This window comes from Diaporthe batatas, assembly GCF_019321695.1.
Source record: "Diaporthe batatas strain CRI 302-4 chromosome Unknown Contig00004, whole genome shotgun sequence".
Taxonomy (NCBI): domain Eukaryota; kingdom Fungi; phylum Ascomycota; class Sordariomycetes; order Diaporthales; family Diaporthaceae; genus Diaporthe; species Diaporthe batatas.
The window spans coordinates 2,362,193-2,389,232 of NW_025408551.1; the positions used below are offsets into that span (position 1 = coordinate 2,362,193).

Here is a 27,040-nt window from a genome sequence, read left to right on the forward strand (position 1 = left end):
GGAGGAAGGTAAAGGACTTAATATTAAAGTTAAAGGAAGGAAGAAAGGAAGAAAGAAAGAACTCTTTCTCTTTTTATATAAAGGAAGGTATAAACACTTCTTTATAACCTTCTTTTCTTTTAATAACTCTTGTTTTATAAATTTATTTAGTTATAAAGAAATTATTAAATAGTTAAAATATTACTTATATTATAAAACTACTATTTACTTTAAATCTTTTTAATATTAGTTTTAAAGAAATAAGAATTAAATAAATAAAAGAAGTTTACAGTGACTACCCCCTATGCCTACTAATATACGGTATGGGGGCTGCCAAGATTAAGATAACATTTAACCGGCCGAGGCAGGTACCTAAGTATATATTGTTCTGGTTTCAAGTACTCTGAGTGTGTCATGTGGCTGTTCAAGTACCCAGTCACCCACGCTCAGAATGCGAGAAACCCCCTTTTCTCACCCAAAGCCTACTCTACCTTGGGCCTTACTCAGTTCTTTCTCTGATGGTTTCGTTGTGCCTCATGTCACCTTTTGATCAAAGACCAAACAGTCCTGAACCGTCGTCTTGTATAGTTTCAATGCCGTCTTTGAAGTCTTCGTCCGAAGCTGTTCCGGGAGGGCACGATACCACACCAGATTCTGCTCCACATAGCGCTTCGTTCTGGCTCTTCATAGCCTCGCTGTGCCTCATTGCTTTCACAGCATCGCTTGACGGATCCAGAATTGCCATCGCGCTCCCGCGAATCTCGTCCACTCTACAAATCGGCAACAATTATGTTTACGTTGCAAACTGCTTCCTCTTTGCTCAAACGGTCATCCAACCTGGGCTGGCGCAGCTGTGCGACATATTTGGGCGCCGCTGGCCCATGATCATCAGTGTTTGCATATTTGCACTGGGCAGCGGCATTGCTGGTGGTGCAAACAATACAGCCACGATCATCGCTGGCCGCACCGTACAAGGCCTCGGTAGCGGTGGGATCATGCTGCTGGTAGAATTGATCGTTTGCGACCTGGTGCCACTGAGAGAAAGAGGAAAATATCTTGGTATAGTGCTATCTACCGCTGCACTTGGGGCTATTGTGGGACCTATTGTGGGCGGTGCCCTTGCAGATAGGGACTGGCGTTGGTGCTTTTATCTGAACCTTCCAATCTGTGGCCTCGTCATTCCCGTCCAAGTCAAACTCCTTCGAATCAAGCATCATTCGATCCCGTGGAAAGACGCCATTGGCCGGATAGATTGGATCGGTAACATTATCTTCATCGGCTCCATCATGTCAATCCTCATCGGTCTTACCTTTGGCGGATCCATCTATGCGTGGTCTTCATGGCGGATCATCATCCCGATTGTGGTGGGCTTTGTTGGGTGGGCTGCGTTTCACGCATACGAGAACTTCATCAAGGAAAAGAACCCTTGCCTACCCCCACACGTCTTCTACAACAGAACCTCATCGGCATCCTTTTACATGATCTTCGTCACATCGATGCTGCTTCAATGGGTCTGTTTCTTCTGGCCGCTTTACTTCCTTGCGGTCCGCGGCAATGGGCTCACCCAGACAGGGGTCAATTTTATGCCCTTCATGTTTGTTCTCATTCCTGGCTCTGTCGTCGCCGGCATCGTGCTCTCCAAGACTGGCCGGTATCGCCCTTTGCATGCTATTGGGTTTATCTTGAGCACGCTTGGACCTGGCCTCAACACTTTACTGAGCAGGAATACACATGCTGGTGGATGGGCCATGCTGCAGATTGTAGATGCGCTGGGCCGGGCGTGCATCCTCCCAACGACCCTACCTGCCGTACTGGCTGGCTTGTCAGAGAAAGACGTTGCCACGGCCACTGGTGTCTATTCATTTCTCCGCAGCTTTGGCTACGTGTGGGGAGTCACAATCCCGGGGATCTTATTTAACAATCGCTTCAACGAGCTCTCATATCAGGTTTCCAATACTACTGTGAGAGAGACACTCAGCTGGGGAAAAGCATATGAGTTCGCAAGCGACCCCTATATCCAGAATTTGGAGCCAACAGTACGATCTGAGGTTTTGGGTGTCTATTTGCAGGCGTTGAAGGCTGTTTGGTTCGGGGCCATGGCTTTTGGCGCTACTGGTTTGGTCGCAGTGGCAATAGAGAAACACGTCCCGCTGAGAACAGAGTTGGAGACGAATTATGGGCTAGATGAGAAGACAAAACCAGAGCAGGAGACCCCTGACGGCGGTGAGAAAGCACAATGAATCTTGGGAGTCTTTAGGTTTCGTGTCGTGTAGTTAACGATACTAATAAGGCTTAAGAGAAGCCGAAAATTATTTTTTATAGGGCATACGTTATCATAGAAATGGATAATTCTCAACAAGGAACAAGTGCTACCATCAATGCGGTCCCCGAAATGAACTGCAGGCTGCTTGGAAACCCACTGGGCCGCGCAGTTCAGTCATGAAAAGTAAGTAATTCACATCGGTGTGAGCTCCGACAGCCTGCCTTATCTCTGCTTCTACCTCGGCCTCGTTTCCCTTTGCCGTCGAAGGTTCTGGTGCACGTAGCCACTACAGCGCATAAGCATCCCAGAGTTTTCCCTACAAGCAATCTACGCTTTTTTTACTATGTGGTTGTGGTTTCGCTTCTATTCCGTATACGTCCGAGGACATACATGGCGCGCTTCATACGGTGTTGGACTCCGTGTGCCTCATGGTTTTCACGGTGGTTTCCCTAGTGCGAATCTGTTGTCATTGTCGACACAGGCCAGCATCATGAGTGATTCTTACACGAGAAGCACATAAGCAGGTCCGCTATAGGCATTCAGTTTGGCTCTAGTTTCTCGCCCACCCTCCTCATTTTAGCGCGAAAAGCAAAACAAGTTCCGGAGACTTGCTGTCTCAGAAAAACGAGAGTTGCCCCCCCCCTGTTTTATTACCCCTGTTAAAAATTTTAAACGTTTATTAAAAAGTAGTCTTCTTTTAATAACTCTATTAATACTTTACTTAAAAATATATAAAAAATATATTTATAATCCTTATAAAAGTCTTTATAAAAGACAATTTTTAAAATAATTTTTATTTAAAGTTTATATATTCCTAGAGTTGTAGGTTAAACTACTTAGTAGGTCCGTACACTTACTTATCTTATCAACCTAATAACCTTTATACCTTATATAAGAAAGATTTAATAATAAATATTTAAAAAATATTATTATATAGAAGTTTTAATAAGGATTATAAATATATTTTTTATATATTTTTAGGTTAAGTAGTAATAAAGTTATTAAAAGAAGACTACTTTTTAATAAACCTTTAAAAATTTTGACAGGGGTCATAAAACAGGGGGGGGGCAACTCTCGTTTTTCAGAGACAGTGGCAGCTGACGCTGTCTGGGAAATCGAAGTGAAATCCCCCCTCCCTCCGCATTGAACTTGCAAATTCACAGCAAAAACTCACCCATTCTAAAAAGAGCTTGATACCCAAATTTCAGGTCTAAACATGGTCTTCTTAACAGCATTACTAAATGCACTATGCTTTCGAAAACTCATCACTAATTTTTAATTTCATTTTAATTGTGAATTGCAAAGGCCCGTGCATGACTCGATTTCAGACAGGGGCACCGCACTTCCTTTTCGCAGACAGCAGGAGATAACTTGCGTGGATGGCATTTCTGATTTCGCTGGCCTCCTACTTGCCTCGGTGGACAGGCAAAGAGGCTCCAAATGCTATTGGATCTTGTCCCATAACAGAGCCCCCGGCCTACTTCTAGGGTTGTGATATATCTCTGAGGTGAGCCAAACCGAGGCAACGGAGGATCCTCACACGACCTATGCAAGACGTATTCTTGGGGTTTGTTGGTTGAATCTCCCAAGAGCAGATGCACAGCACGTTTCATCGACACAGTGACCTGCGGGCACCTCACAGTCGAACCAGATGGACGCTATACCCCGCTCAAAGCCGGACAGACAGGACAATGCGGAGGACACAGCCGATGTGAACCAGTACCGGTACCCTCCCTTACCCTCCACCGGGCACACGAGGCTCGTCAGCCTGCATCCTGCGGGCACGACCGATGAGGACCTGGTGGTGGACCTGAACCCGACGCCCATTGTTCCTGACGGACCACTCTACTATGAAGCAGTCTCATACGTTTGGGACACGGACCAGACTCCCTTCTCGGTCTACGTTGGAAAAGAAAAGACCACCGTGGTCTCAGTGACGCGAAACTTGGCCGTCGCCCTCCGCAATATGCGGTACCCAGACAGGCCGCGGAGGCTCTGGATTGACGCGCTATGCATCGACCAGTCCAACGATCTCGAGAAGGGGCCCCAGGTTGCGCAGATGGGCGCCATCTACAGCTTCGCGGCCCACGTCATCGCCTGGCTCGGCCCAGAACAGCACGAGAGCACCCGCGCGCTGAGGTTCATCGCCCGCATGGGCACGCACGTCGATTACGAGTTCCCAGCGTGGCTCAAGCACGTGGGCGTCCCAGAAAACAAGGCTTATTCGTCCCCGATGCCGAAGATGAACCCAGACGGGACCATCCTCATTACCCCCGAGGACACCCGCTCGATCTACCATCTCCTCTGCCGGGGTTGGTTCTCCCGGCTCTGGATCCGCCAGGAGATCCTCGCCCTCGAGAAAGAGGCCGTGGTCCAGTGCGGGACCTGTGCTGTCGCGTGGCCTCTGTTCCGGCGCGGCCTGGTGGGCCTCTACAAGAGCAACAGGCACCGTCCGCCGTGCGAGTATGAGACCAGGCTGTACGAGCGGATCCTTCTCCTCAGGGGCTTCATCGGGCAACCGTCGACGGTGGGGCTCGGGTTCATCCGTGTCGCCTTTGGACAGTCCAGCTGCTCGGACAGGCGGGACAGGGTCTACGCGGTGCTGAACTTCTTGCCCGAGGCGGAGAGGGAGGTGGTCGGTATCCCGGACTACACGAAGGATTTTGGTACTGTCTTCCGGGATGTCCTGTGGCGGTGGATCGTCCGTTTTGAATGCTGCAACCTCTTGAGCCAGTGCGAACCCCAGCCGGACGATGGGCCGGATGTGCCCAGCTGGACACCGGACTGGTCAAAAAAGGAAACCATCTTCGGGAGGATGTTCTGGAGGGGCCTCGCCTCGTCGCAGCTAGCAGCTGTCTGCACGCTGTCCCCCGACCGTCGCACCCTGACCCTGACAGGCACCTCGACGATGACGATCACACGTCTGCAGCCTGTGCCGGACATACTGACAGCCAGACACATCAGAGAGGTCGCGGACGCTATCCGGCAACTCATTCCGGAGAGCGAGCTGACTGGCGACTACGTGACCGGGATCACCATGAAGGAGGCATACACGAGGACAATCCTTGCCAATGCTCTAGCAGAGCACAGAGAGCCGTGGGTCGGCCACGAGCCCGGCCTAGAGGACGCAATGCGCACGCTCGAAGACCTCTACCGGCCCGAGGCACAAAGAGATCTCGAGGACGAGTCCTTGGGGCCACATACCGGCTTCTTTGGCGTGTCGCGGGCGATGATAGGAGGCAGGCAGCTGATGCACACGAGCGGCGGGCATCTGGGGATCGCACCCCCGCTGGCCCGGCAAGGAGACATTGTCTGCGTCTTCATCGGGTGCCACACGCCCATGGTTCTCCGGCCTCATGGGGAGGACCAGTTCCGTATAGTAGGCGAGTGTTATGCGCTCGGAATTTCTGAAGGGGAAGAACTACTGGGTCCGTTGCCGCCAGACATCCGCAGAGTCTATGCTTCGAGCCGGGAATGGGGCGTCCATTCGTGCTGGGAAGACGCCCGGACCAGGGAACGCTCGCTGATGGACCCGCGGCTTGAAGTCTTGTTTCCTTGTTCGTCAGCGGAATTTCACAGCGAGTAGCAACAGGATCCCTACGCCAAACTTAAGCTCACCGCGGAGGATTTAGAGAAATTGAGCTCAGGTGTGCGGGAATTTGATATAGTATAAGAAAGATTAAATATGTCAGCTTACTGCTGTGGAAGAAGTCCTGACAGCCTTCTGCTCATACGTATTTATATAGTATTACAGATCCTAGGATGCCGTATGACTGGCATAATGATCATTCCTAAGGCACCTTACATGTGTATCGCCTGCCACTTGCACACATAGCTAGAGCCACCGTCGCTGTAGAAATATGTTGTGAAGAGCCTCAACATTTCCGCTCGGTATCCCCATCCCGGTCTGTGATGTAACTTGATCCACCATGTACACCTCCCTCTTATCCCACAGCGCCCATACTAGGAAGCTGAAGGGAAGCCAGGCGGTGTGTTCGAAGTCGATGATTGTCAATCGGCTATTTGGATCGTCAGGGTCCTCCAGCAGGAAGTTATGGAAGCCGACATCACAGTAACACAGCCTGAGGCCCTCTGATACAAGGTCGGCCGTTGTGAGATCAGGGTTGAGTTTCATCTACACGTGGCGAGAATGTTAGTCAAGGCTTCATGACAGCCCTTCCTAAAACGTACCTTCTCGTTCTCTCGATTGACCCAGTCCTGGAGCTGCTCCAGCGTGTCGAAAATGCAAGGTGCATCGTGATTATCACGGCCGAACACAAAGTTTTGGATTCGGCCGCCGTTGACAGGGGCTGGGGCGGTATCGGGCGGCGGCTCGAGAGAGAGGAGGAAAGATAAGAAACGGGCGACCTTGTCTTTGTACGGGCGGAGCACTTCATTCTTAGCTGACTCCGATAAATCCTTTGACCGCAGAGTAGGCCGCATGATAGTGCTGAGAGGGGTCCCCGTGGCAAACTCCATGGCGATGCAACTGTAAGGAAATTGCTCAATATCGAATTCCGCATAAGCGTAAACCTTGGGCACATGGAACTCATGACTTATCGGCGGGTCTCTCTTGGTGATTTCGTCATGTACGTAGTTCTGTGTGTCACATTCCCCTTCAAGTGTGGGCTCTCCAGCATGTGTCTTTACCCAGAGGCGAGTCACTCCAGGAGGAGGGACCTTTGGCGTGAATGGAAATCCTCCAATGTTTTCGCGATAGTCTCGGCTGTTGCATAGTTCCATGTATGCCTTTGCTGCCGCTATAAGCTCTTCCATGTCTACTTGCCAAGTAGATTCATCAGGGCTTGAGCTGAGCAGACTGCCGTCCACGGGCGGGGTGATTGTTCCCATTGTCGAGGAAATGATGGGTAAGGATTGTTGATTGAGTCTCGTAATAATTTGGAATACACAATTCCTCGATTGTTCAACAAAGATTTAATGATGGTTGTATGTCAAGAGGAAGACAGCATGTAACATCTTCACGCGCCTATACATAGACAACAAACGTAAGTGCCCAGGTGGGAATGCCATAGCTCCAGTATGTGCATGGCCTCTGCCTGACCATGATCCATTTTGTAATCTAGTCTGTGGGTCTCTCCAACCAACCCACGAAGTTTCCAGCCCCTGTAAGAATGAGAACTTCGCTCCTCCCATGTCGCTTTTCCACCAACCTCTGTAGTCTCGCCGCATGACTGCTTTGCCGTCAACTGGTATGACTCTTCGCCGTCCTCCTAGTCAGCAGCGCCGTGAGGAGCAATGCTTCCTGGTCTTGTCTGTACGGCACGAGGCTGAGGTTATTTAAGCAGGCATAGTCTTCTTAATAAGTTGCTGTTATTGTGTTTTTCAAACGCTGGGTCTTTGAGCGTTTACCACTGTGTAAAGGGTCCATACCATTGTATGAAGGTGCCGTGTATGGCTTCGACATATACGGAATAGAAGCGAAACCACTCACGGACGTCTATATCTTATAGGTTTTATCTCTGAAAGTACTTCGCTACAGAAAGTTGTACCATGGTTGCTGCGAGTGTGCGCATGGGTGGTTGGGGACATCTGGAACCAACAATCGCCCACCCACTTCAGGACCCTAGCCTTCCTCTCGCATGTAGGGAACAAAAATCTTCGCTAGGTCTAGATTGGAGAGACTTATAAGCTTATTCTTACATCGCAATCCTCTCAAACATTACCCCTTACAAGAAGATAGCGCCGACTTAACTACAATTGAGATATTGAAGACATTTGCCTTTTCTTTGTTTTCCCTCTCGTGACAACTGCATTGAGATCGTTTTGAAGGATCAGTTGACGGTGGCCTGGAATCCCCCCCCCCCCATGAATCCGGATATTTTTACCGAAATTATCGGCTGTGATGTGTTTAGGCGTAAAAGCCCTAACCCGCAACCCCCCTGTCACAACCTTGGAGACTTCCCCAAGATGTCTGGCTATAGACGGGCAGTTTGGAGACAGACTCGCACGACAGCATTGCATAAATGAATCAGTAGACATTGAGAATGGCCCAGACGTTGTCGGTGACAGGCCACCCATACTTCCCCCAGGACGCCGATATCCCACACTACATCCCCAATGCCAGTCCTGTCCAGGAGCTGCTTGTGACATTCGCGAGTCTGTTGAGCACCACCATGCTCACGGCACTATGGCTTGCGACACGTTTTAACCCGCAGATGAGACCATATGATAAATTTGTTCTCGGATGGTTCATTCTATGCAAGTCATCCGTCCTGTTGCTTGTTTGAGGGCTGCATCCGTTAACATAGGAATGAAGGCGGCTCTCTCCACTGCTTCTTCGAAGGTACGTGCCCAAGCTCAATGACTGAGAATCATTCGCTCCAAGTGTTCTCTGACACACTTCTGTGAAACTTCAGGATACTTCGTGCTCAACCACGCCCATCTCGCAAGCTCGAATGACCTCTTCGCCCAGCTGTGGAAGGAGTACGCCCTGTCGGACTCGAGATACCTCACCTCGGACCCCTTCATGATATGCGTCGAGGCAATAACGGCAGTATGCTACTTTTCATAAACTCAACACGACCCTGTCCGCTGATGACTGAGAAAATGAACAGATTGTGTGGGGCCCACTGTGCTTTGCGACGGCGGTGTCCATCTGCCGCGGCGGCGGCCTGCGATATCCGCTGCAGATCATCGTGAGCCTGGCTCACCTGTACGGCGTGGCCCTTTATTACTCGACGTGCTACGCCAATGAGAGATACAGGGGTCTCGTGTACAGTCGGCCTGAATTCCTATACTTTTGGGTCTATTACGCTGGGTTTAATGCGCCCTGGGTGGTCGTCCCCGCTGGTAAGTTTCGCCCGGCCCGGCGTGCTGGGAGGGTGCCGCAGTGTGCTGACCTGATTGCCTGTTGCAAGCCATCCTCATAAATAGCGTGAGAGCCATTCAACGGAGTGTTGTTTCCATCAACAAGGCTGCCGCGACTTTGGACAGGATGGACAGAATCCAATCCGAAGCTCAATGAGGCAGTTCGGCTTTGTTCTTCAGTTCGTCTACCAACAATATGCCGCTCTTGTAAATATAACCACCCTCTTTGTGATCATGCCCCGGCTCCTGACGAGTCATCTCCTAGATCATCTGACCGTCACGGCGCAGCTCGCTCCCCAGCATGAGTTCATAATTGAGGCCCACCCCCGAAGTGCCTGTCGGACGGAGCTCCATAACACGTCGAGATCGGCCGTGCTGTCCTCCCTGCATTACTCCCACGGTCCATGACCCACTACCTGACATACTTGCTCATGAACCGCTTGTGGAAGTCGCTCCGCAGCAGGTCGTTCACAAACTCCTTGCTCTTGTTCTTGTCCTCCGTGCCCCTCGCCTGGTTCTTGAACACGACGTCGTCGTCCCACCTCCTCTTGACTGTAAAATCGGTCTTTGCGCCGCCGCCGCCGCCGCCGTTGTTGTTCAGCAGCGGGTTCCCCCTCGCGATCTCCCTCTCGCGCTCCTCCGCCTCCGCGGCGGCCTTCTCCCGCTCCTCCCGCTCGCGCTTCTCTTGCCTCTCACGCTTGACCCGCTCCAGCTCCCGCTGCAGTTCTGCCTCGTCGTCGTCGCTGTCCGAGTCGCTATCCGAGTCATCATCATCGTCGTCGCCGCCGTCATCCTTCTCCGAGGATGAGGAGTCTGAGTCGTCTGCGTCGATGTCCCGTGTCTCTTCTATTATCCGCCGCCGTTTTGCCTCTGGGTCCTCGCCGTCGTCGTCTGCTGCTGCCGACCCGGCTTCGAGGGCGTGCTTGGCGCTTCGGCTGGCGGGCGTGGGCTCGGAACTGTCTTCGTCGCCGTTGCTTGGTGGAAGGGGGCCGCCGTTCAGCTTGGCGTGGTGTGCCTGCTCCGCGGCGAGGAGTTCCGCGCGCAGATCACGGGTGTCACGGTCGGCACGTCCGCCTTGACCTGGTTTTCTGCAGGTGTGAGTTAGTTGGGCAAGAGGAGGAGAGAAGAACTAGCTGTATTGATTGGCCTACCGGAACTTGAGTTGGGTGTGTGCGGGCAGGAGACGCTGGTGGTAGGCTGGACCACGGAGGGTCTCCTTGCCACGAGCGGGATCGAAGGTAGGCCTGTGGGCGGTAGTCATGTTGCCAGCCGCAGAACTAGGAGCGACGGTTGCGGGAGGATGAGGTTGAGTTGCGGCGTTGTGTTCTTGGAGTTGTTGGCGGGTGTCTGTCTTTGAAGGTTGCAGTCGCGCCGCCGGCCGAACTCTTGGGTTCCTGGGCCCCCCTACCCCTGCAGTGGAACTCTGGAGGTGAAAGTCCCACCGCCTAGCGGCAGAATTAATTATGCTCTGTCCGCCGCTATGAGATCACCCCGGCCCAAAACTTTCTGCAGGCCCAGAGCAAAGAGCCCCAGAGCCCAGCTGCGCCAAAGCTTGGACACCGGCCGCGGCCTCAGGTATGAGAGGTATTACCTGAAGGATTCTGGCCCAGCACGGAAATCAAGATGCCCCGTGAAGCAGAACCGTCCCTGAACGAGAAGGCGTTTGTCACGCAGGCACTTCAAGAACACCTGCGGCTCGACAACCGCGGCTTCGACGACTACAGGCCGATCGAGCTCAGCTTTGGCGACGAGTATGGCGCCGCCGAGGTGAGGCTCGGCAAGACGAGGTAAGATGAACATCCCAGAAGGCCGTGCAATCTCCGCAACAGCACAAGATCGCCCGCTGACACCAATTGTCTCACAACAGAGTCCTGGCCAGAACATCGGCCGAAGTCACAGTCCCCTACCCCGACCGCCCCTTCGACGGCGTCTTCAACATCGTGACCGAGCTCAGCCCCATGGCCTCGCCCGCCTTCGAGGTCAACCGCCCCACCGAGACCGAGGTGCTCCTGTCGCGGACGCTGGAGAAGACGGTGCGGCGGTCGGGCGCCCTGGACGTCGAGTCGCTGTGCCTGGTGGCGGGGCAGAAGGTGTGGTCGGTCCGCGTGGACCTGCACGTGCTGTCGCACGACGGCAACCTGGTCGACGCGGCGTGCCTGGCCGTGGTGGCCTCGCTGCGGCACTTCCGCAAGCCCGACACCAGCATGGAGGGCGAGGTGCTGACCGTCTACACGCCTGCCGAGAGGGAGCCCGTCCCGCTGAGCTGGCTGCACTCGCCCTTCTGCGTCACCTTCAGCTTCTACGGCGACGAGGCCGAGACGACGCTGGTCGACGCCGACTGGACCGAGGAGCAGGTGCGCGTCGGCAGCTGCACCATCAGCCTCAACAGGCACGGCGAGATCTGCCAGATCGCGAAGCTCGGGGGGACGCCCGTCGACGCGGTGGCGCTGCTGCAGTGCGCGAGCGTCGCGCTAACCAAGGCCAAGGAGTTCTCGACCCTGGTGGACCAGAAGCTCGCGGAGGATGCCAAGAGCAGAGACAAGGGAGGGTTGCTGGCGGAGCTGTCGGCAGAGAATGAGAGGCAGGTTGAGGTCTAGACAAAATCGTGATACCCCTTGGATTCCCTTGGCTTCCCTTGGCTATGCAACTCAGTAACAGTTGGTATTGAAAAGACTTCTATAACAACAACAACAACAACAGGCTTACCAGCCCCGGGCTTGTGTGGTGACCCAACCAGCAACGCCTGAACTCCATGTCTCCCTCTCCCTGGACGGCCTTGCCGCCTCTGAACCTGTAATATGCCATGTCCAGGACAGCCTCACCGCATGACGGGCGGCCTAGACTCCTTGTTCCACTTCACCCGTGACCGCACCCATTCTATCGCCTCCCTCACGCCGGTGCCCGTCAGCGCAGACACGGGGAGCACCCTCGAGTCGCGGATGCTGCTCGCCTTCTCACCCTCAAACACCTTCTTGACCAGGCCCTCCTTGATGCGCACGACCTCGACGCAGTCCTCCCTGTCCTGCTTGTTGGCCAGTATGAGCAGCGGCACGCCCTCGGTCTCGCTGTTTTGCAGGACGTCCTCGAGCACGAGGCGGCACTCGTCCAGGCGGCCCGTCTGGTCGTGGTCGAGGCGGCCGTCGCCGATGTCGGTGCTGTCGATGATGAAGATGATGGCGTGGCACGAGGCGTAGTAGCTCTGCCACAGCTTGCGCAGCGACAGCTGGCCGCCCACGTCCCACAGCTTCACGTACATGTCCGGCAGGGAGATGGTCGACACGTTCTGGCCCACGGTGGGGACCGTGTTGAGCTTGGGCTCGGGGGCGTCGGGCAGGAAGAGCGCCTTGACCTGCTCGTGGAAGGTGGTCTTGCCGGCATTGTCGAGACCGAGGAGGATCACCGAGTATTCTGCACCACCGCCAGGGGACAAGGTCAGCTGGCTGTAGGGATCGGGGGGCATGGATTTGTTAGTAAATGAAGATGTTGTACCTTCCTTGCTGGTCGCCAGCAGGTAGAGACCCTTGGCCAGATGATACATTGTAGAATAACAACTTGAGGTCCTCCGGGGACCACAGTCTGATGCCAGACAATCGATCGCGGGATAGGGATGATGCAGGGTGCCAGGCACTGCAGATGCGGCAACCTGTCACTGAAGAAGCTCAGCGCGGGGTGCTCTGAGCACTGACAGGGGTATGGCCCATCTGGCAGTTACCACATGTAAGCCCCTGGCGCAGGTGGAAGTAGCGTTACATGACTTTCGCCCGTCTCCCTGCAGTGTCCCAAAGTCCCTCTACATCCATGACTTCCTAATTCGTGCAACCTACCCTACCACAAGGGCACGCGATCCTGCTTGGTAGCCCGCAACGTCATATGCAGCTTTCAGTCGCGTCTCTTGTTGACCAAGCCCTGTGCGCCAGGTCATTTTCCGTTTCATTGCTACATCAACATTGTCGTCCGAGAGGGTCGTGATCATGGCTCCCGTTCCACTGGAGCCAAGGTTGAGGTGAGTGGGTTCCGTTTACGGGCACCGACACCCTTGCACGCCACTGATTCAGTAACAGCTACACGGGCATAGCCCTCGTGGCTCTGCATGCCTCGAGCGCCATCTACTTCACCCTCAGTGTCGCGCGCAGCCTCGCCCACTCGTACAAGTCGCTATCTCCCGCCCAGGATGTCAGGTTGCGCCAGGACAGAAGAAGGAAGCTCGTGCCTCTGTTTTCCGGGCTGGCCCTGCTGAGCCTCGGCACCGCCATCTACTCTGCTTACACTTACACCCAGCTCTCATACCAAGTCTGGGCCGATGCCAGGGGTTATTTGCCCAAGGCCCAAACCAGGTCAGTCGCCTTTGTGAGCTCGTATGTGTAAGACTCGACGAACTGACTCTTGATTCTCAGCATCTTGGATGATGTCACTGGAAATGTCACCACCAACTTGACGAATACCGGCCAACCGAATGCCACGGAGCTAGCAATTTACAGAATCCGCTGGCTGGCAGACACGCCAATCTACCAGGACGCCTTCGAGATTGTCGCCGAGAAGGCGCGGCGGTTCTGGTGGGGTCAGCAGATCGACCTGGCTATGGTCCCCTGGAGTGTGCTCCTGGCCATCGAGGGCATGAGGCGCAGGATTCCGAATCTATTTGCCTTCCTCTGTCTCGCGCACCTGGTCAGCCTCTCGTTCGCGCAGAACCTATTCTACGTGGCCTTGCTTTTGACGCCGACGCCGTTGCCCGCTGTGGACAAGCCAACCACAAGGTAAATGAAACAAAAATGCGGGCCAGAAGCTGTTCACTGTACTGATATGGCTTCCTCTGCAGATGGACTCGTGTCCGTGACACCATATCGCCCCCCAAACCCCAGAATTGGTCATTGAAGCCAGGCGTCTTCCTGCTCTCCATCGCCCTTAGCTACGCAGGAATCTTCTACCTACCATATGCGGCGGCCACCCCGACCTTCAACCGCGTCGTCGCCGCAGCGAGAGGCCTAACCTTTGCTCCCTTGATCCTGCAGAGCCTGGCACCCGTCTCATGGGGCCTTGTCCACCCCCATCCCGAGAAGGCCGATTCCGCCTTCACGGACCTGTTCAGGCTGATGTCGTTCCTGAGTCTCGCACTCCACGGCGTTACAACATTCACTGGCCTCCGGTACAATCTTCCGGACTCGCACTACCACCGCCACAGCAAATTGCTGCCATGGGATATCGAGGAGCGATCAAGGTGGGAGCGAGCGCGGACAGCCTCGGGGAAGCTCCTGGGCTCGATGGCAGACCACCCCGTCGTCGCGGCCGTCGGCTACGATGTACTCGTGAGCGGCTTGAGCCTCGGGATCTGGGCCGCCGTGCGGTCCCTCAGGGCAAGCCACATTCTCACCTCAGCCGTGCCGTTATACGAGGACACCAACAACGCCGCCAGCGGCGGGCACATCTCAGAAGAAAAGGCAACAGACAAAGACGACGACGACGACGACAAGGCATCCACGTCCGGGTCGGTCCGCCGGAGCGGCAGGCAGCACAAGGCGCGGGTCCCCAGCGTCAGCAGCGTGACCAGCCGGGACGGCGACGACCATCACCACCGCGCGGCAGCTCCAGCGCCCCGGCGCAGGGGCCGGCCGAGGAAGGTCAAGCATGACCCGGAGGAGGAGCCAGGCGACGAGACGTACAAGCCCTCGGCGGAGGAGGTCAGGAACAGCGCGGAGGGGGACTCGCTGCCGAGCCCGGAGGTGGACTGGGAGGCTGCCGCGGTGGCCTGGGGCCTGACCGCGCTGGGCGGGTTGGGCCTAGGCAGCGCGGGCGTCTTTGGTGGTGAGTGCCTGGCCCGTTGAGCTTTGGCCTGGTCATTTCCCCGGGTCGGGTGGGAAATGGTCTCTCGACATAACCTCTCGACATGGGCACTATTATTGTTATCGTGAGATGGGGCTGGAGGGGGGGACCCGACGTTGCAGTGGGATGGGCAGTCAGCCATATTTTTGTCATGGCGGGATGATACTACCACCATACGTTCTTTTTTGGTGCGTAGTCCAAGCGTGCAGTAGGGAGTACACGGCCTGGCCCCTTAATATTTCCTAGTGTGAAGTTATTGAGGATTCCCGCACCGTTGATGAGCTACGATGAGCCAATCTGCAGTTAAGGAGGAGCGCTCGTGTGGACAGTCTTCGCAAGATGTCGTTGAACCAGCGCAGCCTGGCTCGTCTGGGGTCGACGCCCCATGGATTAGACTATTAGGACATGATTTCCTTGCACTAAAATTAATTACCCTACTACGGCACATATGCTTTCCGTGCCTTCGGAATGCAACGCTGGGAAGGCTTCCAAGGCTGGTCAAAGTTTGCCGATTCCGAAGTTAGGCTGACGGACGGGTGTCGGGGCCAGAACAGCGCCCCTGGAAAGGGTGATCCCCATCCAGACTGCAGTAGTAGACTACCCTAAATTTCTGCCACTCCAAGACCCCACGCCGCCAGGGGAGGGGGGGACCGGGGATGTCCTACATGTGTGTGTGTGTGTATGTGTGTATTGTACACGGCCGAAACCGAAGCCGAGCACACCCACGCCTACACCCGCATATGCTCTCACACCATCGCAACAAAGCGAAAGGGGGGTTACAGTAGCGCAGGAAAAAAAAGACCAGCCCGCCCACTGACAGAGCAAGGTAAGTAAGTAAGTGGGCGTGGCCGAGACATGTCATGCAGAGGAAAGTAAAGCAAAGCAGGGGAAAAAATCTCGCGCACGCGTCGCGGATGCGCCGTTCAATAAATCAATCCGACGCTGGATTCCTCTTTTTTTTTTTTTTTTGCCCCCTCTCATCCTGCGATGATGGTATGTTCAAGTATCTCGATGCCTCCACGATCACACAAAAACGCCCTGGGCGGGGGGATCGCGGGAAAGCGGCTGTGGCTTTTGTATCTGTTGGGGGGGGGGGGGCAAAAACCATGGCTTGGGTCCGGCCGTGGCTCTTTCTTGTGTCAGTTGGTCTCGGTGGGTGGTACCGAGGCGGCCAGAGGAAGGAGATACGAGAAGAGAGACAGGCCTGCCAGGCCCCCGGTGTGGGATTGGGGACCCTTGGGGCGTTGTGCATATGTGTGTGAGTGAGTGTGTGTGTGTCTCGTCGTTGTGTGCGGGTGGCACAGAGATCGCGTACTGACGCGGTCACACGGCAGCTGTCAAGACGAGACAGCAGGAGAGGTCAGGAGACGGTTATGCCTGGGGGGTTGGCGATGTATGCAGCCATGGGAACTTTGCATGCAGAGCTATGTTATGATATGAGCTTGTCATGATGCAGAAGACGCCTGTCCAGTAGATTCTGCGGCGAGCATAGGGACGAAAAAACCACGCGTTGCAGGCATTTAAGAAAATGCCCAGACGGCCAGACCACCGCATGTACCGAGAAGGATGTGCAGGCAGGGCCTGGCAGGCCTGGCTGGGCAGGATGTGTCTGCCCACGGGCCACGGCGGCCCCGTAAATGACGTTGCGCTCGGGCCACACGCAGGCTGACTGGCTGGCTGGGTGGCAGCACTGGCCGACCCAGCCGACCCAGCCCGACCTGCCGACCTCGAACCCTTGGTTCTAGGCCCTGGTGAGCTTCCCACCCCCGATCGGCGGGTCTGGGGTGTGATCTAGGTCCTCCCCTGTAAAACTGGGCCGCTTCCCCCCAGCAAAGTGGGTCCACCCCGGCCCCCAGTGAGGAAGCTGGTCGAGACTGGAAGAGGCCGAGGAGGAGAGTTACCCCACTGTGGGTAGATGTGGATTGTCAATCCCCAGCTTTGGGAGAAAGCGCCGATGTTGGAGCGAGACAGGCGAGAGAAGCCCAGCCCTGACTGAGTCCTGACCCGCCAGCCAGCCAGCCAGTCTTCCAGTGAGCAGGCGACATCACAGAGGGGAGGCAGGGACAACCGACGACAGGGACGACGCTGGACGAGCGGCCGAAACAGCGGCTCTGGGCCCAAGGCAGGAGGCACACCAATGCCCGATCGGGACGAAGCCTCTGCCCAATTGGGGCATGAGCGAGGGAGTGTGTGTGGGTGTGGTGTGGGCAGCGGCGGCTTTCCCTAGCCCCAGTGGCTCACTACGCTACTCAAGTACCCAGGTATCCAGGTACCCAGGTACCTTCGTGTGGGTGGGTGTGTGGGAGCACGGGGGAGTAGCGCAGTACGGGGGGGTAGTATGGGGTAGGTGTACTCCGTCCCATGAGTTTCGAGTCTACGGCCTGTCTATCTATCTATACATACAGACGCCTTCCTCCCGCGATGCCGGGCCCGTTTGCTTGTCCGCCTGCTGTCCGCCTGCTGTCCGCCTGCTGTCCGTCTCTTTGATTTCTTTGTCCACCTCAACGCCAGCTCTGGTCCGTCCGTTCATCGCCCAAGTCCAAGATCCAAACTCGATTGGCAACCAAGCTTTTCCCTCCAGCCCTAACTACCTACCCACCTACCCTCTTGGGCCGAGAAAACAGCTGGACTCGCAACAAACGACTGCCCCCTCGCACCAAATCCAACCGACAAATCCACAGAGAGAAGCTTGAGCCAGAGCAGGGCGCGAGTCATCATCCTGCGCACTCAACCTGCATAATAGCGGACGAACTGCATATTCAGCAGCACCCACACAAACACACCCACGCACAAAACGCACACACCAGATGGCGATCCGGGACACCTGGCACCGCATGGTGCGCAAGTCCTTCTCCTCCTCATCCTCAACAGCACGGAGCGACGACGGCGATGACACAGCCCCGCCAGCAGCAGCCCCGCCAGCAGGCACGTCGCCCACCCCGAGCGTCCCCCTGTCCAAGACCTCGTCCCGCCTCACCGGCAACCTGTCCAAGATGACCTCGTGGCGCTCCCACGCCTCCCACAACCGCCACGGCGGCAGCAGCGGCGCCAAGGACCACGGCGGCAGCGGCAGCGGCGACTCGGGGGGCGGGGCCAGCAGGAAGGCCTCGCCCAAGCGGGACTCCCCGCCCAAGTCCATCCTCAAGCGGTCGGGCGGCAACGGGGGAGGCGGCGGCGGCGGCGGCGGGCCGTTCGGGTCTGCCTTCCCCAAGCGCGTGCACCCCAGCGAGCGGCCCCTCACCGAGCAGAACCTGCGCCACCAGGAGATGCTGGGCACCTTCACCATGAAGTTTGGCCGCAGCCGCCGCTTCAGCCGCGGCGGCCGCAGCAGCTTCTCTGGCATCAGCCCCCGGTGCAGCATCGACTCCTCCGCCGGCACCGGCGCTGGCGTGGGCGGCTGGGGCGCTGACGACGACGACGACCTTGTTGGCGGCGGCGGCATGCACCACAGGCGGATGAGTTCCGCTGCCGTGGCGCCCGACGAGGCGCGCATTGCCGAGGAGAGCTCATGATCGCGGGCTTGGTTTTTTTGGTTTTTTCTTGTTCATTTTTTGGCTTTTGGGGGAGGACGTTGGGGGATGGGTGGGTCGGGGTGAGATGGATGGCGTCGTGATCAGGTTTTGATGGATCCAATGTTTCGGTCTTTTTGTGGGTTTCAGGATTTTTATCAACATCCCCTTGCATCGGGGAGGTGGCGTTTTCGGTATCTTGCATGGACGGCTGAGCTGGGTTGGGCACGGGGGCGGGAGCACACACCAAGCGCTGGATGGCTGCCCTTGGGATGGGCGTGGTTTTGCGGTTTGGGATACATTTCATGTCTTACATGTGAGGCTTATTTGGGACCAGAAAAAGATCCGCTTAGTTGGGAAGGTTTACGAAGGTTTACGTGCGAGGGATCGGTTTGGTTGATCTCCATAGAAAGATGCGACCTAATATTGTGCCTGGCAGGTCTATACAAGGAAAGTTAGAACCCTACCAAACACGCTGCAATGTTCGTCAGAATACGAATTGCAAGTCTTGGATTGCTACATCAAAAAGACAATAGAAAAGCTAATTACACCAATTTCGGAACTGTCGAGGAATATGATATGCACTGTGGTCCTGTGACCAGAACCCTGGTCTAGAACACAATAGGGACTCCAAACAACTCGACTGCGACCTTGTTGAGCATTCAGCTGCCAAGCTTGGGGCAAGGTCTTAAAGTCTATGTTCTCGCCATTGAGCAAATGTGACGCTGATGTGTTTAATCAAAAAACCAATGAGCAGGCAGGGTGTACCGAACAAAGCCTTGGCCAAAATGGCCCAATCCATCATTGAGTCACCCAAGAGCGACATCTGATGAGTCTGGATTCAATTTTGACACATTAATGACAAGCCTTTCAGACCCTCGTTGCTGCCGGCCCAGTGTGCATACAATAGCTACATGTCGGCGTCAATGAGACCAAGCCAGCATTTTGTCTCAATAGCAAACCAACCTGGCTTGCGCGGAACAAATCCGCGCTCGCAGCTGGCGTCGGCCCCATGGCCCCCCGTCTCGACGAGAGCATCCAATATACCTTCCGCTTCCTACGCCCAACTCCTCAAAATAGTCTCGCCCTCCTTCAGCCGCGTATACCCCACCGTCTCAACCCAAGGCCTCTCCTCTTCCTCACGTCCTGGGCCTCAGCCGTCATCTGCTCGGCGCGCGACTACCCTCCCCGGGGGGGGGGGGGAATGGGCGCGGCTTCGGCGAGCCCCGGAACGCGCCAGCGAGCACGTCCGCCGCCACGCCGTGAGCGGCGCCAGCAGCGGAATGACGAGCTTGAACATGAGGAGCCGGGTGTACCACGGCCCCAGGCGCGTGAGGTTGCCCGGCATGGAGCCTGGGTCCACGCCGAGGACGCGGGTGCGCGGCAGGGCCGGACCCGTGTCGAGCCTCCTCTGGAGCTCTGGGCTGCGGGAGGGGCGGGGAGGGTCGTCGGCACGCATCCACTCGGTGGGATGGATCAAGGGCGATGTGGGAAGGGGGGGTGTTGGTTGACAGTGGGCAGGCTGCGTTGGGCACCTCGATGGGACCAAGAAGCTCAACGAGTAATAAGCGACCTGTCGCTACTTGAGCATATTACTTTCCAAGGAGATGAATTATTTGGCTCAAGAATTCAGCCTCTCCAACATGCTTGATCGCAACATTGAAAACAAGTATCAGTCGTGGGCAACGCTAGTCTGGCTCAATAGCTTACAAGCAACAATAGATGGGGCCGCCTGGGTACTTAGTATGTACTATGTCTTGTTTCACCAAATTCCGAGTGTCATTCTTTTTTTCATGACATGTCAGCAGGAGATGATCAGAGCCGTAAGCGCGTAAGTCTGCCTGACGGCCAGATTGGCCGCTTTATTCCGTTCAATCTCTGCGAAACCTCAAGTTCTCTCTTCCTCATCATCACAAAGAATCAGGCGCAAGGGCTTGCACCGGCACGAAGATAAGAACCACAAGTACATGCCCGGACGGCATAAGTCTATGCAGTTGTCTTGTATGAAGGGCATGCATAAATCATTGCACTCCTATCAGCGGAAGCCATTGGTAGGAACAGCAGGTGACCCTGCTCTGTGCCAATGAAGCTCGGCGCTCGAGAGCGTCAACAACACGAGTCTCGCTATCAGCAGATACGGAGGCCCCACCAGAATAGAATTGTAATAATTCATGTACTTTTTCGGGTCATACTCTGCTGTCTTCAAAAGCTAGACACAAATTGGAACGGGGGTTTTAGTTTCGGGGCTGAACACCGCCGAGTCCTGCCGGAGGAATGCGCTCACAGACTGCACGGCCCGAATGATATGTAAGCGGGCATGAACTCCCGGCCTGCTTTGTAACCCAGCCATCATGTTGCTCCGGGTCGCGTCTCTGTGACAAAAATAGGGCTAGCTGGGCTCATTGGACTAGTCGCCGCACATGCAATTGCGCCGAGTCGCTCACATGCCGATGAACTCGCCCGGAAGCGACAACTGGTATGTTTGGGCTCGGTGCGACAAGCAGTTGCTATAAGTAATCGTCACTTCGGCTCCAATCCTTTGAGGGAGTCGCGAGATCAGGACCACATTCACAAGCGACCAAGCAAGCAAGCAGTCGAAACATCAATTTACGCATTATTCAAATCGCAACCCTCTGAGCTCAACAAACATGGCCGTCCAACAGACCCGCAAGGTCACCCTCGTCGGCGCCACGGGCAATATCGGAAAACACATCTTGGACGCCCTCGTGGCAGCGGGTCACCAAGTGAGCGTGATCACACGCTCCAGCTCTACCGTCACCGTCCCGGAAAACGTGACCCTGCACCGCGGCGACTACAACGACGAGGCCTTCCTGGAATCCGCCCTAAAAGGCCAAGACGTCCTCATCGCCGCCCTGGCCTTTGGCGCATACGACGTCCAAACCCACCTGTTCCGCGCCGCCGCCGCAGCCAACGTCCGCTGGATCGTGCCCTGCGAGTTCGCCGCGGACCCCAAGGCCCCGCTGAACGACCACATGCCCCTCATGAAGGCCAAGCAGCCCTACCGCGAGCTGGTCGAGGAGCTCGGCGTCAGCTCGTGGATCGGCGTCGTCAACGGGCTCTGGCTCGAGTACGTGATGCGCCTCGGCGCGTTCGGCCTGGGCGTCGACGCCAGCACCAAAACGGCTGCCTTGTACGACGACGGGGACACCAAGACCAACTTCACCACCCTGAGGCGCGTGGGCGAGAGCCTCGCTGCCGTCCTGGGGTGGCCCGAGGACGAGCTTGCCAAGTTCAGGAACGACTGGGTGTACTTTAGCTCGTTCCACATCACCCAGCGGGACATCTGGGCGGCTGCCATGCGTGCCACCGGCACCAAGGAGAGCGACTGGGCTGTGTCGGCGAGGCCTAGCGAGGACGTGGTCAAGGAGTGCGAGGATAAGATGGCGAGCGGCGCGGGCATGGCTGCGGGGCAGCAGCTTCTGATGGCACTGACCCTCGGCAAGGGGAATGGCGGTGACTACCAGGCCAAGGTTCTGGATCCCGAGCGGCTTGGTCTGAAGCCGGAGAGTCTGGATGAAGTCGTCAAATCCGTTGTGGATGAAATACTCTCGGCACCGTAGGGGATTTGTTCCCAGTGAGCTTTGCTCGGGTGTCCGCTATGTTGAAGAAAGTTGACCCTTTTTGTTAATAAATACGTACATGAACGTGCTACTAACGTGGTTTTTGGAAAGCAAATTATTGTAAACAAATTAGGTGCACCATCCGTGTCTCACAGAGCTAGCCTAGAGCTGCTCCACAACAGTTGTATTCTTGCGTCAAAAAGAATTGATTTCCCTTATGCGTCACTGCTGCCTCGGCCGTACCCGTGAACGCACTACGGCTCCAGTGCTGCTGGTCGAGCCGCCAGGTATCATGTAAAATCAACTTCTCACGCTAGAGGTATCAATGATATCTGGTACACGATCAGGCCCGGGTGCGTAACAGTGTATCACATGGAACCCCCCCCCCCTTTTTGACGCCGATCAATTGTGATGCCTGCATTAATGTAAGCCGGTTCAGTTATATGACCACTATAAGCCACGGAACAGGTACCTAGCATAGAGGCCACTATTTCACAATGTGAAAGATTAGTTGAATCTAAGGAGATGACTATGAACATTCGACTTACGCGTTGCATTTACCGGTCTGTTAGCTTGGAACTTACATGATCGATGCTTAGAGATATTGACGAGTGCTCTAGTACGCAGCCCAAGCAGCGGTCGTCGGGCTCAAGTGCTCTTCGTGAGGCCTAATAGGCCCTCATCCTATAGGAGATCCCCGTCTAGGACTTACAGGTAACATATGTATCGGGATATACTTATACAGGTGCACCCTCTTTTCTAGGTGCAAAGCTCTGCTCTCCTCTTGTAAAAGCCAATGTGAATGTGTAAATGAAGCTTGTAGGGCTTTGTGAATTCACATCTCTTAGTGTCGCCAAAGATTAGACATCCACAGAGCTATCCTAGCCTTTTTGTGGGAATGCGTGGGAAAACCTGTACTTGTATTTGATACTCTATGCCACCGGGGCATCTGCACCCACCCTACAAACCCGGTCCACAGACCTGCTGTGGCCCCCCCTGCCAACTCGATTGACAACATTTTCTAAAAGAAAACCACCTAATAACTATTTGGAACCACTTTTGAATGTTTTCACAGCAGGCGGCTGATTCTGGTACGGAAGCACCACCGTGTAGTTTCCTTCCTGTTGAAGCTGACCAGCATCGGGGCGCATGATTAGTGCAACCGTGCAAGTTTCAACCCGGGTATAGCCATTTCTGAACTTGGCTATCGCGATTGGGGCCTTGTCGACACGTTTAGAGCTATATCTATAGCCGATAATGTGATGGAAGGCCTCAGTTTCTTGGATCGGATCGTAGTCTTTCGAAGCAGCCTCAGCTAGAAAAGTTTCCCAGCCAACGAAGCCACGAAGATGGAGATGGTAGAAGAATTGAGCACTGCATATGATTAGCATTTAAAATTAGAGATACCGCATGATGACTATCGGCAAGTTGCAGAACTTACGTGAAATCGCGGCAGCCATTAGGATGCTGCCTCAACTCCTGGCCCCGCCCGGATTGCCCGGCATTGCGACCTCGTCCCGCTGACGCTGTGTCCGACTTTGGTGCCAGTGTTCGGGCTACAATCGTGTATTCGAATGGCAGTAAAGGTGTTGCCACATCTATAAATTCCTGTACAGTCCGGGTCGGCTGGAAGACATGGAATTTGAAAGAAACATATAAGCTTCTTAATGTCTGCTCCCCATTCCCTATTACCTTTAACGTTAGATTCTAATACTTTAGGGATCCTATATACTTAATAGATAATTAAATACTTTAATAGACCTTGTTTATATTTTTATAGAAATATTATATAATTCTATTAAAATAAAAGTATTAATAAAAAGGGTGATTTATATAAGTAAAGAACTTATAGATAATTAAATATTAGATATAGTACTTAATTCTTCTTCTTTTTATTTATTACTACCTTCTTAAAATCTATAATAGTATTAAGTTATCTAACTTTTAAAGCCTCTACTATAACTATAGTGATCTTTACTCTATATATTAATACTTCTAACTCTACTCTTATAGTGTTTATGAGAGGAGCCGGCTCCTTTCCCTACCTTGAATTTTTAGCTGGGTTCTTGCTGCTAGACATATTCGCGGAGGTGATGTTTCCCGGCTTGGTAGAGCAAGAATGCTTTCCTAGTGGATAATGATGCAATATATGAAGGTATAATATAACGTTCTGAATCTAGTGATAGACAAGTTTTGTCCCTGGAACAATGATTGCGATTTGGTTTAATCCAGTTGCAATTAGGACAGACCGTCTCGCTGCTTTATAGACGACATGCTGGGCCACGGACAGTCCCATTCGACATCCCACTCAAGTTCATTGTGAAGAGTGGAGTGGCCACTGATGAACTAAAATTGGAATTTCAACACCCGGGTCACCAACTCGGACCATGCTGAGGGGAAAGATGGCCTAGGAACTGGTCGCGGCCGAAACGCCGCAATGGTGGAGCTTGACCAGCTGTCTGTTTTTAAAAGCCAGACAATTCAAGTACTGCCAGTTGCTGCCACAGTTAATGATTGGCCACCAGCTGGCTCAGAGCGCTGGACCACGAGTGTAGGAATCGAGCAGGAAGTACCTGGCCGCCTGTGCCTCCTCCTGGTCGCAGGCAGCCTGGAGCCGATGGGCCTGGGGCTGTTTCCCGGGCAAGTGCCGCGATGAGTGCACGATCATCGCTGCGCGAGGCGCTCAACGTCCCACCCGGGTGAGGGAGGCACAGGCTCGCCGGGGCCGTTTCGGTGGCCTGCATGCTGGTGATTAGCACTTTGGGTGGACCAGGCCGGTAAATTTAGCAGAATGCCAGTACAGCCATATTTTTAGACTGGACCCATTATTCCGTGTTTCCAGCTGCCGCCGTTGTGCAACACCAACAGCTGTCCGGGAAAAACGAGAGTTGCTCCCCCCCACTGTTTTATTCGTTGAGTGCACGGGCCATTGTTTTTTTTACAATCAAGGACAAATTGGTGCTGACTTCTTTATATGTATCAAAAAAACAGGTAGTGCATTTATTAATGTCATTATAAGCACTCTATTTAGATAGAGAAGTTAGGTATATACACGGCCCCTATAATATGTAAGACATGGTTATTGTGAAAAGGCCTGTGCACCTAACGAATAAAACAGTCCCTAGACAGAAGCTCACATGCACGTCTGACTGAGCAATCACTGCCAGTGAGTAAATTGAATCTTCCCGTCTGCCCAGTTCCTTGACACTGTCAACAATCCACCCACGAGGTCGCCAACACACATCAACCAATATGTGTCTCAACGACACATGTTGATCATTCATCATGGAAGACCAGCAACTGATCAGCGGCTGGAAGCCTGATCGTGACGAGATCATCGCTGCCCTTTCTGATTACCTCGACTCGTTTGAACAACGCAGCGCATCCGACCGCTTTACAATGCCGACGGGGTTCCAATGTACCAAGGGACACCTGCCGCCTGGCGAGGATCGCATTTGGATAAAGTTCAACCTTGACGTCCCACGCATGCGATTGCAGGCAAAAACTCAGGCGTGGGCACACGAGTGCATCGCCAAAGACGAAAACGCAAATGCAAGATTTCACGTTCCCGCTGTATACGATTTCTTCGACACGAGAATCAATAAGCTCAAATACGGATTGATCGTCATGGAGTTTGCCAAAGGCATTTCTGTAGACGATATCGAATCCACGATCCTAAAGTCCAGCGACATGAGCCAGGAAGAGAAGCAGAACAAGATATGCCTGTATAAGGATCGGATCATTGAGGCTGTCTGTCTTCTGTACTCTCTGACTCCACCCGAAGACGCAGCGCCAGGCCCTTACGGAGGCGGCATTGCCACAAATCTCGTCTGGGGTCGCGAGGAGCCCGAATCGCCACGAAAATATGGGAGCGTGGAAGATTTACAGGACTGGATCAACTCGGAAAATGAGAGGGTGAGTCCGACAGAACTCCCCAGTTGAAACCCTTCACTAAAAGCACAATACTAATGACATACAGACGGACCCGGGCTACCCGCCAATAGACCTGGTTTCGGAAGACCTGCGGCTCTGCTATGGCGACATGAACCTGGAGAATTTCATCATGGAGGGCGGCGAAGACCTATCGAGCCGCCTGATTATCATAGATTTTGAGCATGCGAACTTCCTGCCAACATCGTTCCTCATCTATTCGTCTTGGCTCACAAATGATGCGTATATCAGCCGGGGAATAAGACTAGGTGCTAAATTGGAAGTGAACGAGGACACAGTTCAGGCACTTCACAATATCAGAATACATCGAGGCCTTTGATAGAAAAACACAGGTAGAAGACAAAAGACCACTATCATATGGCATGCGCCATTAGCGAAGGAAATGCGATGACAGTGCTTTCAACATCCAGCTATCTCCCTGCTTGAGCGACTTTGGTACTTGAAATGTACTTTTTATGTTTTTAGTAAGGTAACATGTAAAACGGTGCCTGAAGATGGGGCCATGGATGTGCCCTGGAATGTTCAACGGTTGAAGGCTCCTCTCCGAAAGCCTGGGATGACATCCACTCTGCATGATCCAAGTAACGCTCTCTGATCAATGCTTCCTTCACAACTTGCGCCATAGTGAGTAAGTACTCTCTAATGTCAAAATGTTTCTGTGCGAAATTTCATCTTCCGTGTATGATGTGAGCAGGGATGACATCTGGACACTAAGAATAATACTAATAAGTTAGGTCCTATATATCTAAACTTACCTCCTTTATTTAATCTAGTATATTTACTAGATATATATTACTTTAAATATTTTAATAAATAAAGAATTAATATAAAAAAAGTAAAAATTATTAATAATAATAGATATATTAAAAATAAGCTTATAGGTTCTAAGAGTAGAGTATTTTTCTTCTTGTTTTCATTAATGTCCATGATCTAGATTTCACACGGTTTGAACGTAACTACATAATGACTTGTATTAGCCTTGACGCCAGTTGGCGCCGTGGCAGAGTGGTCTAATGCGATAGACTAGAAAGCATCTTGGATGAGTTCCAGTTATCTATTCTCTTCGGAGGCGCATGTTCGAATCATGCCGGCGTCGAACCTTTTTGATTGAT

At 53.8% G+C, this 27,040-nt stretch overlaps 11 protein-coding genes across 11 annotated transcripts; 8 read left to right on the forward strand and 3 right to left on the reverse strand.

Annotated features, from left to right (window-relative positions):
* Positions 1-572: 572 nt before the first annotated feature.
* KVR01_004131 (uncharacterized protein) lies at positions 573-2,219 on the forward strand (the record flags this gene model as incomplete). Its single annotated transcript, XM_044785719.1, has 1 exon — positions 573-2,219. The coding sequence occupies one exon, from the start codon at positions 573-575 to the stop codon at positions 2,217-2,219; it is 1,647 nt and encodes a 548-aa protein (XP_044646295.1).
* Positions 2,220-3,893: 1,674 nt separating this feature from the next.
* Positions 3,894-5,915, forward strand: KVR01_004301 (uncharacterized protein; the record flags this gene model as incomplete). The annotated part of the gene is made up of 2 exons (XM_044792334.1): positions 3,894-5,786; positions 5,829-5,915. The coding sequence occupies 2 exons, from the start codon at positions 3,894-3,896 to the stop codon at positions 5,913-5,915; spliced, it is 1,980 nt and encodes a 659-aa protein (XP_044646465.1).
* Positions 5,916-6,077: 162 nt separating this feature from the next.
* Positions 6,078-6,721, reverse strand: KVR01_004066 (uncharacterized protein; the record flags this gene model as incomplete). Its single annotated transcript, XM_044789276.1, has 2 exons — positions 6,078-6,377; positions 6,434-6,721. 2 exons carry the CDS (start codon positions 6,719-6,721, stop codon positions 6,078-6,080), a joined length of 588 nt encoding a protein of 195 aa, XP_044646230.1.
* Positions 6,722-8,418: 1,697 nt separating this feature from the next.
* Positions 8,419-9,227, forward strand: KVR01_004815 (uncharacterized protein; the record flags this gene model as incomplete). The annotated part of the gene is made up of 5 exons (XM_044782922.1): positions 8,419-8,461; positions 8,520-8,546; positions 8,620-8,756; positions 8,818-9,052; positions 9,121-9,227. 5 exons carry the CDS (start codon positions 8,419-8,421, stop codon positions 9,225-9,227), a joined length of 549 nt encoding a protein of 182 aa, XP_044646979.1.
* Positions 9,228-9,482: 255 nt separating this feature from the next.
* On the reverse strand, positions 9,483-10,331 carry KVR01_004128 (uncharacterized protein; the record flags this gene model as incomplete). The annotated part of the gene is made up of 2 exons (XM_044786253.1): positions 9,483-10,158; positions 10,222-10,331. The coding sequence occupies 2 exons, from the start codon at positions 10,329-10,331 to the stop codon at positions 9,483-9,485; spliced, it is 786 nt and encodes a 261-aa protein (XP_044646292.1).
* A 362-nt stretch (positions 10,332-10,693) lies between these two features.
* On the forward strand, positions 10,694-11,667 carry KVR01_004085 (exosome non-catalytic core subunit RRP45; the record flags this gene model as incomplete). The annotated part of the gene is made up of 2 exons (XM_044793932.1): positions 10,694-10,857; positions 10,938-11,667. The coding sequence occupies 2 exons, from the start codon at positions 10,694-10,696 to the stop codon at positions 11,665-11,667; spliced, it is 894 nt and encodes a 297-aa protein (XP_044646249.1).
* Positions 11,668-11,888: 221 nt separating this feature from the next.
* Positions 11,889-12,608, reverse strand: KVR01_004062 (Arf family GTPase ARL3; the record flags this gene model as incomplete). The annotated part of the gene is made up of 2 exons (XM_044786619.1): positions 11,889-12,478; positions 12,560-12,608. The coding sequence occupies 2 exons, from the start codon at positions 12,606-12,608 to the stop codon at positions 11,889-11,891; spliced, it is 639 nt and encodes a 212-aa protein (XP_044646226.1).
* A 354-nt stretch (positions 12,609-12,962) lies between these two features.
* KVR01_004296 (uncharacterized protein) lies at positions 12,963-16,346 on the forward strand. The gene is made up of 4 exons (XM_044785755.1): positions 12,963-13,073; positions 13,132-13,404; positions 13,465-13,824; positions 13,887-16,346. The coding sequence occupies exons 1-4, from the start codon at positions 13,042-13,044 to the stop codon at positions 14,887-14,889; spliced, it is 1,668 nt and encodes a 555-aa protein (XP_044646460.1). The 5' UTR covers positions 12,963-13,041; the 3' UTR covers positions 14,890-16,346.
* A 980-nt stretch (positions 16,347-17,326) lies between these two features.
* KVR01_004715 (uncharacterized protein) lies at positions 17,327-18,950 on the forward strand. Its single transcript, XM_044785602.1, has one exon. The coding sequence runs from the start codon at positions 17,695-17,697 to the stop codon at positions 18,397-18,399; it is 705 nt and encodes a 234-aa protein (XP_044646879.1). The 5' UTR covers positions 17,327-17,694; the 3' UTR covers positions 18,400-18,950.
* Positions 18,951-21,044: 2,094 nt separating this feature from the next.
* KVR01_004337 (uncharacterized protein) lies at positions 21,045-22,841 on the forward strand (the record flags this gene model as incomplete). The annotated part of the gene is made up of 3 exons (XM_044794218.1): positions 21,045-21,484; positions 21,530-21,784; positions 22,826-22,841. The coding sequence occupies 3 exons, from the start codon at positions 21,045-21,047 to the stop codon at positions 22,839-22,841; spliced, it is 711 nt and encodes a 236-aa protein (XP_044646501.1).
* Positions 22,842-25,262: 2,421 nt separating this feature from the next.
* KVR01_004024 (uncharacterized protein) lies at positions 25,263-26,247 on the forward strand (the record flags this gene model as incomplete). Its single annotated transcript, XM_044786505.1, has 2 exons — positions 25,263-25,892; positions 25,936-26,247. The coding sequence occupies 2 exons, from the start codon at positions 25,263-25,265 to the stop codon at positions 26,245-26,247; spliced, it is 942 nt and encodes a 313-aa protein (XP_044646188.1).
* Positions 26,248-27,040: the final 793 nt, after the last annotated feature.